This window comes from Raphanus sativus, chromosome 4 (genome assembly GCF_000801105.2).
Source record: "Raphanus sativus cultivar WK10039 chromosome 4, ASM80110v3, whole genome shotgun sequence".
In the NCBI taxonomy this organism is placed as follows: Eukaryota; Viridiplantae; Streptophyta; class Magnoliopsida; order Brassicales; family Brassicaceae; genus Raphanus; species Raphanus sativus.
Window position 1 is genome coordinate 15,003,652 of NC_079514.1, and position 14,357 is coordinate 15,018,008.

Sequence of the window (14,357 nt, forward strand, 5' to 3'; positions counted from 1 at the left end):
GTTTGATAATTACTAGAGTAAGTCTTAAAAGTTTAAAATTACTAAATTATTTTTATGGTCAAAAATGCCCTTTTATACAGTTATGATCAAAATGTATATTACAAAATTGCCATTTAAATTTTAGAAAAATTTACCGACGGCAGATTTATTTTACAACAAAACAAATCTATCGTTACAAAAATCTATTAATTAAGTCTGCTGTTAAATTTACATCTGTCGTGTACTTGGTAGCAGATTTTTGAGTCACATCAGACTTTTTGAAATGATAGATTTTTGTGTCCGATTTATTGTTGTCAATAGATTTAATTGTTTTAGTCTATCGAATGAAGTGGCCGATTTTTTAAACTTACCAGTTTTATATCGTACCATTTAGATTTTTAAGGCCGATTTAAAATTGCCTTCAACCGACTTTTAAAAGGAAATAGACATAAATTTTAACGACAGACATGTTTATCCGATTTAAATTTCTGGTAGATTTTTATATTGATTTGGTGGCAGATTTTCTAAATTGTCATCTTTGACGGCAGACTTTTAAATTAAATTCTTATTACCAGATTAAGACACACTTATTGCAGCAGACTTATCCACTCGAATTTCTGGTTAAATTCACAAAGATTTCGGTTTAGTTTAAATCTGGTTCAGTTAAAATTAATTTCGGTTTTAAGTAATTCTAATTTTTGGTTTAAATCAATTTTTACTCGGTTTAAATTAATTTAAACATCTGGTTTAAAAAATTTAAAAAGCTGGTTTAAACAATTTAATTACACCACGTTTTCTAATTAGATTTACGTCGTTTCTGTCGTCTTCTTCTTCCTGTTACCTCTCATAAATTTCTGTTCTCCTTTCATGGGGATCTACAACAGTGTCTTTTAATTCATATTGATTGGGGAATAATGGAAAACATGATTCTTGTCTCTGGGAAGTGGAAAGTTGAAAAATCTAAGTGGTTATTTGAGGTAGATAATGATCGAGGAAGCATACCAGTTGCTGGCAATGAGGACACTCGATTTGAGGATTTTGTGAAAACCATATTTGAGGATTATGGAATTGATTCTGCAGAAAACGACTTGGAACTGAGGTATCTTTTTCCGAGGCAGAATCTACACAATAAAAGCATCAATACACCACCTGTGAGAGTAGGAAACGATAGGCAGTTTCATGCATTCTTGGGTCTTTCCAAAGTGCAGAACGTTCAGCTATGTGTAGAGTTTAAAGTGAAAAAAATTGTTGCAGAAGGAGCTGTGAAAGATCAGAAACAACCCATACAAGGAGATGACTCGTCGTGTGAAGACGAAGAAGATACAGACGAAGAGGGTGATCGATTCGATTACTGCGATGATTCTGATGGCGCAACATCTGATGATGAAAACTTTACTACATATGGGCTTCCACTAAACCATGTAGAAGAGGTTCATGGATCTTCTACAAAGTTGATTTATGGAAGAAAGACAGAAGAAAGAGAGTCTCCAATGAGTTTGTCCGATTTGCGCTCATTCAAATTTGACATGGGGCAGAGTTACAATTCGAAAGATGCATTGGAGACACATCTGAAGATTTTTTCCGTTGTCAACAACTTTGATTTTGATGTCATTGCATCAACGCGGAAACTACTGTTTGTAAAATGTTGGCTAAAAGGATGTACATGGAAGCTAAGAGCTACGCCAATAGGTAACTCTTTCAAGTTTACAGTCCGAGTATATGTAGATGACCATACCTGCTCCATAACAGAACGCTCATCTCGTTCCCGACAAGCTACTCCCGAGATTCTTGGACTCTTGTACAAAAACTATATTGGTGGGGTTGATCCATCTATTTTGCCACGTCATGTTTCTGATGCTATGAAGATGAGCTTCGGAATCAAGGTTGAATAAACTTGTGCTTCAAATATACAATCTTTTTTAGCCTTTACTTCCTTTTAAATGAGTTACTGTTAATTTTTTATTGCAGATGGATTACTGGAAATCTCATCGTACACTTATTGTTGCTAGAGAGCTCGTAATGGGTTCTTCAGAGAGTGGATATGAAGAATTACCTACTTACCTGCACATGATTAGAATGTCGAATCCAGGGACTTTAACTCAACTGGAAGTTGATACAAGCAATAGATTTAAGTACTTATTTCTTGCATTCAGCGCTAGCATTGCTGGCTTTCCATATATGAGGAAGGTTGTGGTGGTTGATGGGACGTTTTTGCAAGGGAAATACAAAAGAACACTTCTGATTGCAACCTCACAGGATGGTAATTTTCAAATATTTCCAATTGCGTTTACTGTGGTTGACACAGAGAATGATGAATCATGGACATGGTTTTTCCGCCAACTCAGTCGTGTGATCCCTGATGATGAAGGATTGGCATTAATCTCTGACAGGCACAAGTCAATTGGGAAAGCTATTGCAGTGGTCTATCCATTGGCAAGCAGAGGAATTTGCACGTACCACTTATATAAGAACATCTTGTTACGATACAAAGGGCGTGATTTGTTTGGTTTGGTCAAAAAAGCTGCCTACTCTTTTAGGTTGACTGATTTTCAAGCAACCTTCGAGACAATCAAAGAGTTAAACCCAGCTTTGCATGCATATCTGGAACGTGCTGATGTACATATGTGGGCACGAGCTCATTTTAGAGGTGATAGATATAACCTCCTAACAAGTAACATAGCTGAATCCATAAACAGAGCTTTGTCTGGTGCTAGAAGCTTGCCAATTGTTCACCTTCTAGAGTCGATCCGATTAATGATGACACGCTGGTTTGCAAAAAGAAAACATGATGCTGAGTTGATGAAAACCTCTCTTACTCGTGGTGTAGAGAAGGTGTTGGAGGTAATATATTTTGAACCAGTTTATGTTATTCGTTAGACTATTTTCTTGTATACTGAGCTTTAACATGTGCAGGGTCGGATGCCTATTGCTAATCTACTAAAGGTTCAAGCAATAGACATTCATCAGTCACAAGTGACAGGAGTCTCGTCTTTACATGTTGTAAATCTAAGCGAGAAGAAATGTTCATGCTGTAGATTTGATTTGGAGAAGCTACCATGTGCTCATGCTATAGCTGCTGCGGAAGCTAGAAAGATATCATGTATATCACTTTGTCATCATTACTATCGGAAGCAATACTTGTACAACGCGTATAACACTGCTGTTATGTCCAAAGATGATGTCGTTCCAATTCCAGAAGAGGTTGCCAAGAAGATATGTTTACCACCTGCGGGCCGCCAACCACCAGGAAGACCAAAAAAATCAAGGCATAAATCTATATTAGAGAAAGTTGCAGTCAAGAAGCGGCCACAGAAGGAACACACATGTAGAATTTGTAACCAGACGGGTCATAATTCTACAACATGTCCTCTAAACTGATGAGTTTTCGATTTTGTTTGAGACATTGGTCATTACATTTCATTTAGATTGGTGCTGCATTACGTTTAGTTGTTTACTAGACTTTTGTTATTACTTACTAGACTTTTATCACTACGTTTTGGTTCATTTGATTTGTGTGTTTCTGTTTAACTTACTTTGTGTTTCTCTAGAATTTGTAACGAGCCGAGTGCAATTGAAAGAGGCGAGCCAGAATAACATAATGTAGACTTATCCATCAACGTTAATCATCCAAAATACATCCATCCGAAAACAAGAAAAAACCAACGAAAATACATCCATCCAAAAAAGCAAAAACTGACCAAGTTACATCCATCCAAAAAAGCAAAAACTGACCAAGTTACATGCATCCGAAAATAAGCAAAAACTGACCAAGTTATATCAATCCAAAGACGAGCACAAACCTACCAGTTACATCCATCCTCCATAGCCACCTCTCCATAAATATCTGCTCCCATCTTCAGTCGCAGTGATGGTATAATCTGATCACTTAAGCCATCAAAATTGCGCCCTAGAGCTAGACACTCAATATATTTCAGACTGTACACGCCGCAATCTCCTGGGTCCTCATTTTTGGGGATCTTCTTGTGCCTACGGTAGGTGAACTGCTTGTCACGCTTAGTTTTCAATTTTGGATCCTCCACCATCTTGTTGAGCAATGCCGGTAGCATTTTCGTGAAAGGCCTGCACTCCTCGTGCAACTGCTTATCACTCAGCACAGATGGTATGCAATCATACACATGTATTACCTCCTTAACAAGATCAATTCTTAAAGCAACCCAATGATCGCCGTTGACATGGTGACAGAGGAAAAGAGTGTCAACATCTGCAAGCCACTTCTTACCCGTGACAAATTGTTCTGGGTATTCTCCATTAAAGGCCTTGCTATAACGTTCTGACAACTCATTTGGCGTCTGATGAGACTTCTTGTAGTCGTTCACCCATGACTGCACAAACCAACGATCCAGAAATGCAATTCGAGGAGAATATGGAGATGGGGACTGCATGGAGCGTCTGTGTAACATAAGCATTGCTGAAGCCATGTGCTGTGACAAAAAAAACCACAATCAAAATTAGATTTATTCGAAACTGAGCCAAACAAATCAGAAGCATAAACTTACGGTGTCATGCAACCAGCCGTACTTATTGTTTGGCCAAGCTTCTCTCGGTATCATCAACCTCAAATAAAATACTGCGCCTCTGTCTGCAAAACCAGACTCATCTTTTTCCCTACAAAGAAGAATAACAAAGAATAAGATTATTAAAAAAGAACAAGATAAGATTGAAGAGAGTTGACAAAAAAACAAGATAGGATAGAAGAGAAGAAACTTACAAATCAGACTTAATGAAGTCCAATACTGTCTGCAGTTTCTCTGGATCCACCTTAGATAATGGGTCAAAAGATTCTTCAGAGACAGAGTCAGCAGTTATGATACGCTTCACTGTTGAATTCCCTACATAAAGCCAAACTTGAGTCTTCGTCAACTGAGGTTTTCGCTTGCGTCTAGGCTCCACACTTGAACAAAGTGCTTCCAAGACCTCTCTACACTTTACACTCTTCTCCCAATTTAGATGATTCTCCCATCCCTCTGAAGAAACGGATTGGTCATTTAGCTCTGGGATACTAAATGCTTTCTCTGTCTTCACTTTTTTCAATGGCATTTCATCTTCCTTCACCGGCATTGTCTTCTTATTCTTCTTCTCCTTTTTAATGACACGTTGTATTGGCAAACCATCAACAGAACTTTTTTTGTCTGAACCATCCATGACTGTCAAGTATAAGAAAAAACAGTAAGTATTTTGTGCATAAAAAATACTAGCTGACAGTGTAAACATACCATTGTGTTGCTACAAGCGTCGTCTTCATCGTGTGCTTTGGAGTTGCCGGCAGCGGATGGAGTTTTTTCATTATCCTTCCCTTTAAGAACCTTTATTTCTTCCTGTAATATGGCCATCTTGTTCTTGAACTCAGTCTCAAATAAACCGATTCTAGCTTCCATCTGAGCTTGTACAGAAGCTTCCAATGTCTTAGAAACCCTTTCAGCTACACTAACATCCATGGTTTCTAATCTTCCACTCAAGTTGTTAACAGCCTCAAGCAACGTTTGTATTGTGATGTTGATGGTGGGCATATCAGTATGAGATTCTTCCTTCAAAACTCACAAACCAAAACAGTTTAGATAGTAAAACAAAACGAAAATGTTCAATAACACTTGATACATACCATTTCTGGAGCAGTTTCTTTCTCCCTCTTTCGTTTTGTGGAGGGGCTCTCATCCACTCTATCGGGAACACTAGGTGCAGTGACATGAGTTTTTCTCTTCAGGGGCTTGGTAGATGGCACTACATCCCAAAACTTGTCGTTTAGAAGATCATTGAGGATGTCAACTATCATGTTATCCAAATCCTGATGGGGTTCATCTTCACCCCATTTCGGATATCTATCCTCCATTGCTTTTACAATCATATGCCTTACACGAATCTGCATTGTAAAGTACAACAGATAATAAGTAGAAAAAATAAGACAGAGAATTGAAAAGAAAATAATCACACCTTCTGATATTTTTTTTTTCTTGTGCACAGAAGTTTGGGAAGTTGATACGCTGACGAGAACCATGCCATGACAGAAGTGGAACCTCAGCTTCCTCTATCCGATTGCCATATAACTCTCCTAGACCTGGCACAGACTCGTATATCCAAATGAGCAAAGCATGAACACAACCATGTAGTGTGTAGCTCTTCCCAACTTCGTATGTCACCATTTTTATGGAATCCACAAGGCTGGTAAATCCTACACGACCCCATGGATAGCGCTGGAAAGCTGCTGGATCCATCACCCTTTTCGCCAAATGCAGAGGTATTTTACTATTGCTTGAAATGCCAAATATCCCAATGGATAGTAGACACAACAAGCCAACCATTACACGCTCCTCTCTAGGCCAGTTTCCGATGACCGAAAAAAGCGCTTGAAGTTCATTCAACTTGGGTCCTTCAGAAATTGGAACTTTCATCTTCAACCAAAAATCTTCATGAGCCACATCGCACTGTTCTTCAGTGTCATAGGGATCACAATTCAGCCCGGTAATATCTCCAAACTCATACAAAGAGAACCTCATTGGCTGGTCTACTATCAAAGACCAAACTTCATGACTGCTCTGAACCGCCAATTGATTCACGAGAAAGTAATGAACATGTTTTGCGGACCAAGTGTAATCCAACTCCTTCAGCTTGATAATCACACCTACAGTTGATTCCCTCAACTCGTCCCAAACGTCTTCGCCGACATTCTCTCTCAGCGTTTGTAAGTTGCCTAGAAAACAACTGTGGTTCATGCTCCTTATTTGGTTCGGTGTTTTACCAATCTGGTAAAGCCGCGGAGGATACTTCCTGTTACCCGAAGATGAGGCCATTCCTTTAAAAAAGCAAATAGAACAAACATAAGAAATAGAACAAGAATATACAACATAAATTTTACTAAGTTCGAAAATATTTACTCAGTTTGAAAATATTCAGTTTGAAAATAAATCGTGAAGTCATGAACACAAGGTGACATTATTACTCACTATAATATCTGCACGAGCCATAATATCACAGGAAGCAAATAGAACAAACAAAAGAACCATACTAAGTTTGAAAATATTTACTATCGAAGGATAAAGGAAATTGGGGATTTAGGGTTTTCAAAATCAAGCAATTTCAGAAAAGTTTGTCTTTTTTTTTTTCTTAACTCACAGGAAAGTTTATCTAAAAACAAACAAAAAAGAAATCAATTTTTCAATTTAGAAATTAGGGTTTCAAATTTTCAATTTGGGATTTAGGGTCAACTTGCAATCAATCCGACCGATAGAGTAACAGAGAATTACCTTTGATTTGGGTCTCACTGATCAAGTAACAGAGAATTGATGGCGGATCGAGTTCTTCAACAATCTCCTCCGGCAAGATTGAGTTGTGATGGAAGAGGAAAGAGATGACGCTGATACACAGTGGAAGAGACTGTAATGAAGAATGGAGAAAGAGGTCTCGGAGAAAGATTTGTCGGACCTCCTTTGATGGAGGTTCTCTCACTTCACAAACTAGAGAAGAAGAACCCGTGTTCTGAGTTTTGTCGTAAACTAGAAAAGAACAAAGCTTTTTGTTTTTAATTTTATTTATTTCTTTTGATAAAAATCTATTTTTTTTATTAAATGGGAAATTAAAAAGTAATGGCAAATTTGTGGTTAATGCTTCAAAAGTTGGTTTTTAAGTAAAATACACCATCTCGGATTTCCTTCTAGTAATTACTAAGTTAGTTGAATTATTTGAGTAATTACTAGAATGATGTGCTCTATTCTGAGTAATTTCTCTTAAAAAAAAGGCCAATATCTTGTTAAACATATTTCTCGTTTATTTCGATGCTTCTTCCACATTTAATTTCAAATATAATATATAAATTTTATTTTAATTAACTAATGTAAAACTTTACTTTGGTTTCTTTCAACCCCCACATAATAAACCAAGCCAGTCTCTTTTTTTCAGAACGTAAGTTATTCTTGAAATGTAAATATATGTTGCATAGACTACGTGCAGGTTGTTGCGGCGCATGGTGGATTCCTTCTCTAGGACTAAGAACGTAAATTTGTTAGTTCATATAATTTGTCATCACATAAACGTGTACCGTGGAACAACTCCCACTTGCATCATTTTTCATGTAACAATTTCCAATAGATCACTTATATGAGAAGCTTCTTAATTTTATAACTCTGTTTACGTAGAACGCTCATGTTTCTTTCTGCCAGTTTTCCAAATGCATAAAACAATCTGACACTGACCATTTGCCGTTTGGCCACCAAACGTCAATTTAAATCTTGCATGTTGAGATTACAATTTGAACACATAAATGCGGCTAGAAAGTATTTGTTAGAAATTGTAAATATTAATGAACAAGTACTCTTCATTAGTAGGGAAAATGGGCTCTTTTGGCACAACAAACAAACAAGACACTAGTCTTTGACCCGCACACCCGTGCGGGTGTTATTTTATTTTTATTTTTTTCATAAATATCGAATATTAATTGTACAATCGAATATTTTGTGGCCTGTCCTCCTCTTGTTAATTTAAAACAAAATTTTGATGTTTATTGATCAGTGACATGTTAGAGTAGGGATAGACGTTCGGGTATCCATTCGGGTTCGGTTTCATATCTATTCGGGTTTCTTGTTTTGGGGTCAAAGATTTCAGCCCCATTCGGGTATTTTTAAATTTCGGTTCCGGTTCGGTTCGAATCTTTTCTGGTTTGGTTCGGGTTCGGATAACTCATTTAAATTGTTTTTAAAATTTTAAAATTCATATATACTTTAAATTTTTTAAAATCTATAACAAAATTATATATTACATATAAATTTGAAAAACATATGTCAAAATACTTAAACTTAACATATAAATTGATTTTTTGAATATTTGGATATAAAATGAATAGATATTTAAGTATTTTTGGTGTTTTAAGTATATTTTTTCTATTTTAGACATATTCTTAAGTATTTTAGAAAACTTAAAAGTATTTTATATATTTTGGATGTTTTTACTATACATTATTTCTGAAAATAATTAATATATTTAGTTATATAAATCTATTTCGGATAAATTATGTACCCAAAATACTTTGGTTCGGATCGATTTGGTTTCGATTCTTTAAATACCAAAATTTTGAATCCGTTCGGATATTTAATCAATTTCGGTTCGGATTTGGTGCTACTTTTTGGATCGGGTTCGGTTCGGTTCTTCCGATTCGAATTTTTTGCCTAGTCCTACGTTAGAGTTTTTCACTTTAAGATTTTTTTTTCAGAGTTTCTCGCTTTATGATATCTATTTTTTTGTCTTTTATCAAAACTACGATTTCTAAATTTACTTCCAATTTTTTTTGTCATGTTTACTCAGTCAAGAAAAAAGATTTTAAACTACTTAGTAAATCGACCAAAACGCATGTGTTTCATAATTTTTGCTCAACGATATTTGAACGGGTAAATATTATAATTAGATGGGCTTGTATTGTATGGGTTAAGTGGCATGTTTTTAATTTCAAGGAAAAGTTTTAAATGAAACTAATGTGTTTTAAGAGTAGTGGCATAAGAATGTAAATATTGAAGAAAACTTAGACCTAAATTCTAAGTGTACTTCAGTTTTAATAGATTAGATTTGCGTTATGGGTTCCTCCTCTTTGAGAACAATCGATGACTTTTTTACAAAACTTGCTTCCATCTTTCTTCTTCTGTCATGTAACAAAAACAAATCTCTATATACATTTGTAAACACATTCACACTTCACTCTTGGGATTCTCCAGGTGGCTCGCTCTCTTCTTCATACATAGATTCATCATATCTCCGAAGTGAATCAAGACTGCAAACAAGAAAAAATCAATTCCCTTAAACAATCGCTAGTAAAAATAAAACAAGATGGATTTCAAATTAAAAAAAAACCTGCAATTCTGTGGGACTTTCCAAGAGAAACCAGACTCCTGCTTAAGATGAAGTGGCAAAGCCATAAAGTCTCTCCAATCCTGAAGCATGATTCTAAGATCATGAAGCTTACTATCCAAACCAAAGCAGCAGTTCGCATGCATCGTACGAACAAGATTCATATCTTTGCTTGGTTCGCAGAGTCCACCGAAATACGCAGTGTTCAAGAACCTAATCCTAAGCCCAATCCGGACAAGAAAAGGCTCCCTCTTAATGAAGTTAAGAACGTCCTGGTCGTGGTACCCCGAGTATCTGATCCGTGAAGCGTACCAGTACTTGTAGAAGAGTATAGTCCTGTTGTTAGACCTCACAAAGCTAAACCCTCCGTTAGGTCTGTTCTCTAAATCATTCGACCTTCCTAAGTAATGGTCACAAGCAATCTGGAAGTCACCGTATTTGTAAAACCGGGTAAAAGGGCTTCTGAACCACATCACATCAGCATCCTGGAGATGTCAAAAAAGATAAAAAAAATTCAAAAACATTCTTTAAAGAACAGGAAGAGAATGGTTATATATATATACCGTGAAGACAAAGTTGTAACCCAATTCAAGAACAGAGCGCAAGAAGTCGATTCTTCTCCACATCATCTTCAAGTAAGAACGAGTCATGAAGTAAGCCTCCTTCCCCGAGAAATCAACACCTTCCGTTTCGAGGCTGAAGCAATGCTTATGAAGCTGTCGGCAACGGGAGTAAGCTTTAGCGTCGAGAGCAACGATGACCAGATGGTTTAAAAGCACGCCTGTTCCTTCGCCGATTCGAAAACTCTCGAAGAAGAGGTCGATGACAGAGCCAGGAGCAGCCCAAGCTTCGTTCAGAGTCGTTAGAATCACTGTGTTGTCTCGTGTTGCAGCTCTGCGAAGAACATCTTCGAGCTTAGGCTCTTCAAGCTCCTGTGTTAACGATTGATTAAAACCTAGCTTTTTAGTTTCTATATTTGGAACACAAACATCGAATCGATAAGCACAACTTCTTGAACCAATTAATCAATCAATCAAACCCTAAAATCAAGAACGATATGATTATGGTTAAGTAATTAAGATTTGGTTTAGTTTGATAACCGGTTTAGCTTTCTGGTAACAATGTGAAAGCGAAGAAGAAGCTAACCAGAGACTGGAAGGAATCAAATGAGGGGAGAATGCGAGAGAAAATGGAGGAGGAGGAGGAGGGAGGGACGGCGTCGAGGGAATCGAGGGATCTGTAGAGGACGAAGATGGAGATGGAAATGGCGGCGAGGAATATAACGGCTCGGCGTACCGGGCGGGAGCACGGCGGCATGATGACGGAAGCTACGGAGGAGGAATGGTTAACGTCGTGAGGCGAGATGGTGAGGTTCGTCGTCGACTTGAGGTTCGAGGTGACACGGTGCGATAGATGATTCATCTACACCACCGACCATCGTCGGCACCGACGCAAAATCAAAAGTTAATTTCAAGACTTTATTTGTTTTTTTTAACGGTTAATTTTTGTTTTTTACTATTTCACCAAGAGAAATTACTGGAAGGTTGTCAATAAATAACCGTATAAATTACTTTCTCTTCCTTTTTTAATTTCGTCGAGTGATTTTAATCTTCCAAACATGAAAATGAAATCAGCATATGTACTGTGCTTTATTATTGGGTTTATTATCATTTTATACTTTTTTGGCAGTAATTATTTTATGCTTTTTAAGGTTTCACTTTCAGTTTGATATTAACGTTTAGATAATTTTTTTTTGTGTTTCAGAAAAAAAAAAGAGTTTCAAAAAAAAAAAGATAAATTTTATTTTCAAGATTTCGTCCATGTGATAAACCAACAATCCTAGGAGTTTAACAACAAAATTATCTGAATCTTTTCACTGAGACTAAGCTAAGGAGGCAAATATTTATTTACTGAGTTCAGCTGCTCAGGAGAGAGATTGAAAGAGAAAGGTTGAGATCAATCTTTGGTGAAGAACCAAGGCAATCTTTGAAGACCAATGGTGCAGAACAAGTGGAGACTGCTTCGCTCGTTTCACTCACTGATGATCCGTTGCTTCTCCATTGATGATGATGATGATTCAACGACAGAGACAACGACAAATCTTCCGCTTCTTGTTCTTGCCAAGTCTTTTCTTCCTTCTCTGTTTTCTGTTGAGACAGAAAAAAACGAAATCAGTTGCTAAACCGAACAATAACCAGATTTTGGTATCACAATTTCAATAAAACCGGTTGATAGTTATAAACCAAACCGCAATCCCCTAAATAAGTGAGAATATGAAGATCTGAGTTCTTTTGAACAAAAAAAAAAAAGAAGATCTGAGTTCTAATAAAACTAAAGTTGCTGAGACAATTAGGTAACTAATCCCGACACGAATGGGTTTAGAACTTTGCCTCAGTTTCAGTCCAACCGTCTAGGACTTCCAAACAAACTCTTATGTTAAATGAGAAACACTTATTCAACCGGATTATAATTGGTTTCGCTCACCCCGGTTCAGACTTAAAAGTTAAATCCGAGACGGCAAGACGTATAAAATGAGAGTATTTTTCTGATTAGATAAAACTACATGTTGATAAAAAGTAAGTAATAAATATACCTTGTGGATATGGTGTGATGGAAACGGCGTCGTTTCTTTCGTCTTCTCCATGTTCATGATGTGAAGAAAGTCGTCATCATCACCACCAGACTCTGAAGTCTGCTCATTTCTTCTTCCTCCTCTGTTAAAAAAAGGACAATTCAAGACAGACAACAGGAGGGTATATTATGATAGCTTTACTGACACAAAATTAAAAACATGTCAGAAATTATAGAAAAACAAATAAAATAAAATTTTACCTAAAAGAAGAATGCGACGAAAGAGGAAAAGACTGAAACCCCAAAAGACAATCATTCCTTGAGGGTAAAGACAAGTTGTCATGGAGATAATCTTCTTCAGTGTCTTGTCTTCTTCTTACTGAAGCTGAAGAGCTTTCCTCTGTCCCCAAAAATGGAAATAAAAATAAATAAATAAAGAATTAACCATAATGATTATTCTTTTGATCTATAAAAACAGTTTTCTTGTTTTTTCTTAAAGCGAAAATATTTCTTGTTATGAATCATGACACTATACCAATAGTACATACTACAAACAGATGCAGTAAAACAATTAAATTACATCCATTATTCAAGTTTTGATGTTAACAGTTCAGATTAAAATCAACAGTCTAGTTCTTCTGAAAATGATATCATTTCAGAATATTTATGGAAGATAAAAAAAATGGGGAAAAAACCATACCTGATTTCCCCAAAGTGAGTTTGGAACCTCTATACATCTGTTGTATGTGGTGAAAAAAAAAAGAGAAAAAGTGATTTAATATTCAAGATACTATGAAAAAGATATAAGGCTAAGAGAGAACAAAACTAACATTCGGTAAATCAATTACCTGGAGATGGCTCTTGACATGTGAAATGGTAAGTCCCTTCACATCCATCATCTTAAGAATAAGCTTTGGGGTGGCTCCTGTTTCATAAAACCCAACATAAACAAAAAGAATAAAAAGGTGACTATGATAATTCTTATGTTGACCATTCATGAAAAGAGTAATGAGCAACTTTAATGTTTTATAGTGAGCATGGAACAAACGTGCGACTTGTGATCTTGGTTCAGAAACTTGATGAAAATTACTATTGAAGGACGATGATGACAGGAAATAATGATAATTTTTCAAACTTTTCTTTTTGTAACTGAGAATTTTTCAAACTTTCTACGAAATATCCAAAAGAATACTCCAAACTTTAGATATATGGATGAATGAAACAAAGTAGCAAAAGTGTGAAGGCATCGTTCAACAACTTGACAAGTGAAGACAAACAATGATAAAGTTTTCATACTTTTTCAGAAATTAAAAAACAAAAACTTTAAGCCGGATGAAACAAATTAGAAAAAAGTGTGAGGCTTGGTTCAAAAACACTTGACTAAGGGGTGATTCTTTAAGATGGTGAAGATAAACAATGAGAAAAAATCCAAACTATTTTGAAATCGATCCAAAAACTCAAACTTAAATGAAACAAAGTGTGAAGCTTTCCTTTCAAAAACTTGAATAAAACAAAGTAACAAAGTTTGTATTTTTCTCGAAAGATTGAAGGAGAAAAGAAACGTACTATGGTGGCCACCAAGCACATAGACGGCGTTAAGGAAACAACGGTGGAGCTCTGGCGTCCATCTGAGTCTAGGCACTGGAGACCGTACGTATGGCCTAACTCTTCCGCCTCCTCCGTGACCGTTGAATCCAACGTCGTTGCCGTTTCTTCCACCACACGTATCCATTCCTTACAAATCAGTCTCAAGAACCCTAAAACCTTTTTTCGATTTGGAGCACAGAAACCAAGAACAGAAGACAGAGAAGCGTAAGAGAGAATTTATGGGTATGTGTCGGATTTTAAAGGAGTGGTTTTTTTTTTTTTCTGAAATGGTTTTGGCTTTTTCTAAAAGATGACTGTCTCTTTTTCCATCTATTCTCTTTGTCTTTTTGAATGCACTCATACATATATACACC

At 36.4% G+C, this 14,357-nt stretch overlaps 5 protein-coding genes across 5 annotated transcripts; 1 reads left to right on the top strand and 4 right to left on the bottom strand.

Moving 5' to 3' along the window:
* The first annotated feature begins 833 nt into the window (after window positions 1–833).
* On the top strand, window positions 834–3,357 carry LOC108833862 (uncharacterized). Its single transcript, XM_018607258.2, has 3 exons — window positions 834–1,862; window positions 1,948–2,820; window positions 2,893–3,357. The coding sequence occupies exons 1-3, from the start codon at window positions 894–896 to the stop codon at window positions 3,355–3,357; spliced, it is 2,307 nt and encodes a 768-aa protein (XP_018462760.1). The 5' UTR covers window positions 834–893.
* A 239-nt stretch (window positions 3,358–3,596) lies between these two features.
* On the bottom strand, window positions 3,597–5,923 carry LOC108833861 (uncharacterized). The gene is made up of 5 exons (XM_018607257.2): window positions 5,600–5,923; window positions 5,214–5,525; window positions 4,709–5,144; window positions 4,497–4,605; window positions 3,597–4,421 (listed from the first exon to the last, which is right to left on the bottom strand). Exons 3-5 carry the CDS (start codon window positions 5,140–5,142, stop codon window positions 3,780–3,782), a joined length of 1,185 nt encoding a protein of 394 aa, XP_018462759.2. The 5' UTR covers window positions 5,143–5,144; window positions 5,214–5,525; window positions 5,600–5,923; the 3' UTR covers window positions 3,597–3,779.
* LOC108833860 (uncharacterized) lies at window positions 5,148–6,785 on the bottom strand. The gene is made up of 3 exons (XM_018607256.2): window positions 6,012–6,785; window positions 5,600–5,857; window positions 5,148–5,525 (listed from the first exon to the last, which is right to left on the bottom strand). The coding sequence occupies exons 1-3, from the start codon at window positions 6,783–6,785 to the stop codon at window positions 5,148–5,150; spliced, it is 1,410 nt and encodes a 469-aa protein (XP_018462758.2).
* A 2,735-nt stretch (window positions 6,786–9,520) lies between these two features.
* On the bottom strand, window positions 9,521–11,350 carry LOC108849702 (uncharacterized protein At4g15970-like). Its single transcript, XM_018623294.2, has 4 exons — window positions 10,972–11,350; window positions 10,389–10,757; window positions 9,829–10,310; window positions 9,521–9,748 (listed from the first exon to the last, which is right to left on the bottom strand). Exons 1-4 carry the CDS (start codon window positions 11,245–11,247, stop codon window positions 9,673–9,675), a joined length of 1,203 nt encoding a protein of 400 aa, XP_018478796.2. The 5' UTR covers window positions 11,248–11,350; the 3' UTR covers window positions 9,521–9,672.
* Window positions 11,351–11,609: 259 nt separating this feature from the next.
* LOC108852218 (putative Myb family transcription factor At1g14600) lies at window positions 11,610–14,305 on the bottom strand. The gene is made up of 6 exons (XM_018625723.2): window positions 13,963–14,305; window positions 13,245–13,321; window positions 13,097–13,133; window positions 12,658–12,796; window positions 12,419–12,539; window positions 11,610–11,972 (listed from the first exon to the last, which is right to left on the bottom strand). Exons 1-6 carry the CDS (start codon window positions 14,126–14,128, stop codon window positions 11,742–11,744), a joined length of 771 nt encoding a protein of 256 aa, XP_018481225.1. The 5' UTR covers window positions 14,129–14,305; the 3' UTR covers window positions 11,610–11,741.
* Between the last annotated feature and the right edge of the window lie 52 nt (window positions 14,306–14,357).

Bases quoted from the DNA above. Each gene is read 5' to 3' on its own strand.
- LOC108833862 (XM_018607258.2), top strand. From the start codon at position 894: ATGGAAAACATGATTCTTGTCTCTGGGAAGTGGAAAGTTGAAAAATCT. The intron at 1,863-1,947 runs GTTGAATAAACT...TTTTTATTGCAG, and splicing joins AGATGAGCTTCGGAATCAAG to ATGGATTACTGGAAATCTCA. The intron at 2,821-2,892 runs GTAATATATTTT...TAACATGTGCAG, and splicing joins GTGTAGAGAAGGTGTTGGAG to GGTCGGATGCCTATTGCTAA.
- LOC108852218 (XM_018625723.2), bottom strand. From the start codon at position 14,128: ATGGATACGTGTGGTGGAAGAAACGGCAACGACGTTGGATTCAACGGT. The intron at 12,797-13,096 runs GTATGGTTTTTT...TTTTGGGGACAG, and splicing joins ACTCACTTTGGGGAAATCAG to AGGAAAGCTCTTCAGCTTCA. The intron at 11,973-12,418 runs GTATATTTATTA...CTGTCTCAACAG, and splicing joins CATCACACCATATCCACAAG to AAAACAGAGAAGGAAGAAAA.
- LOC108849702 (XM_018623294.2), bottom strand. From the start codon at position 11,247: ATGAATCATCTATCGCACCGTGTCACCTCGAACCTCAAGTCGACGACG. The intron at 10,311-10,388 runs GTATATATATAT...TGACATCTCCAG, and splicing joins GTTACAACTTTGTCTTCACG to GATGCTGATGTGATGTGGTT. The intron at 9,749-9,828 runs GTTTTTTTTTAA...TCTTGTTTGCAG, and splicing joins AAAGTCCCACAGAATTGCAG to TCTTGATTCACTTCGGAGAT.
- LOC108833860 (XM_018607256.2), bottom strand. From the start codon at position 6,785: ATGGCCTCATCTTCGGGTAACAGGAAGTATCCTCCGCGGCTTTACCAG. The intron at 5,858-6,011 runs GTTCCACTTCTG...TTTACAATGCAG, and splicing joins ATCGGATAGAGGAAGCTGAG to ATTCGTGTAAGGCATATGAT. The intron at 5,526-5,599 runs GTATGTATCAAG...TGAGTTTTGAAG, and splicing joins AAGAAACTGCTCCAGAAATG to GAAGAATCTCATACTGATAT.
- LOC108833861 (XM_018607257.2), bottom strand. From the start codon at position 5,142: ATGGATGGTTCAGACAAAAAAAGTTCTGTTGATGGTTTGCCAATACAA. The intron at 4,606-4,708 runs GTAAGTTTCTTC...TCTTCTTTGTAG, and splicing joins GACTTCATTAAGTCTGATTT to GGAAAAAGATGAGTCTGGTT. The intron at 4,422-4,496 runs GTAAGTTTATGC...TTTTTGTCACAG, and splicing joins ACGGCTGGTTGCATGACACC to CACATGGCTTCAGCAATGCT.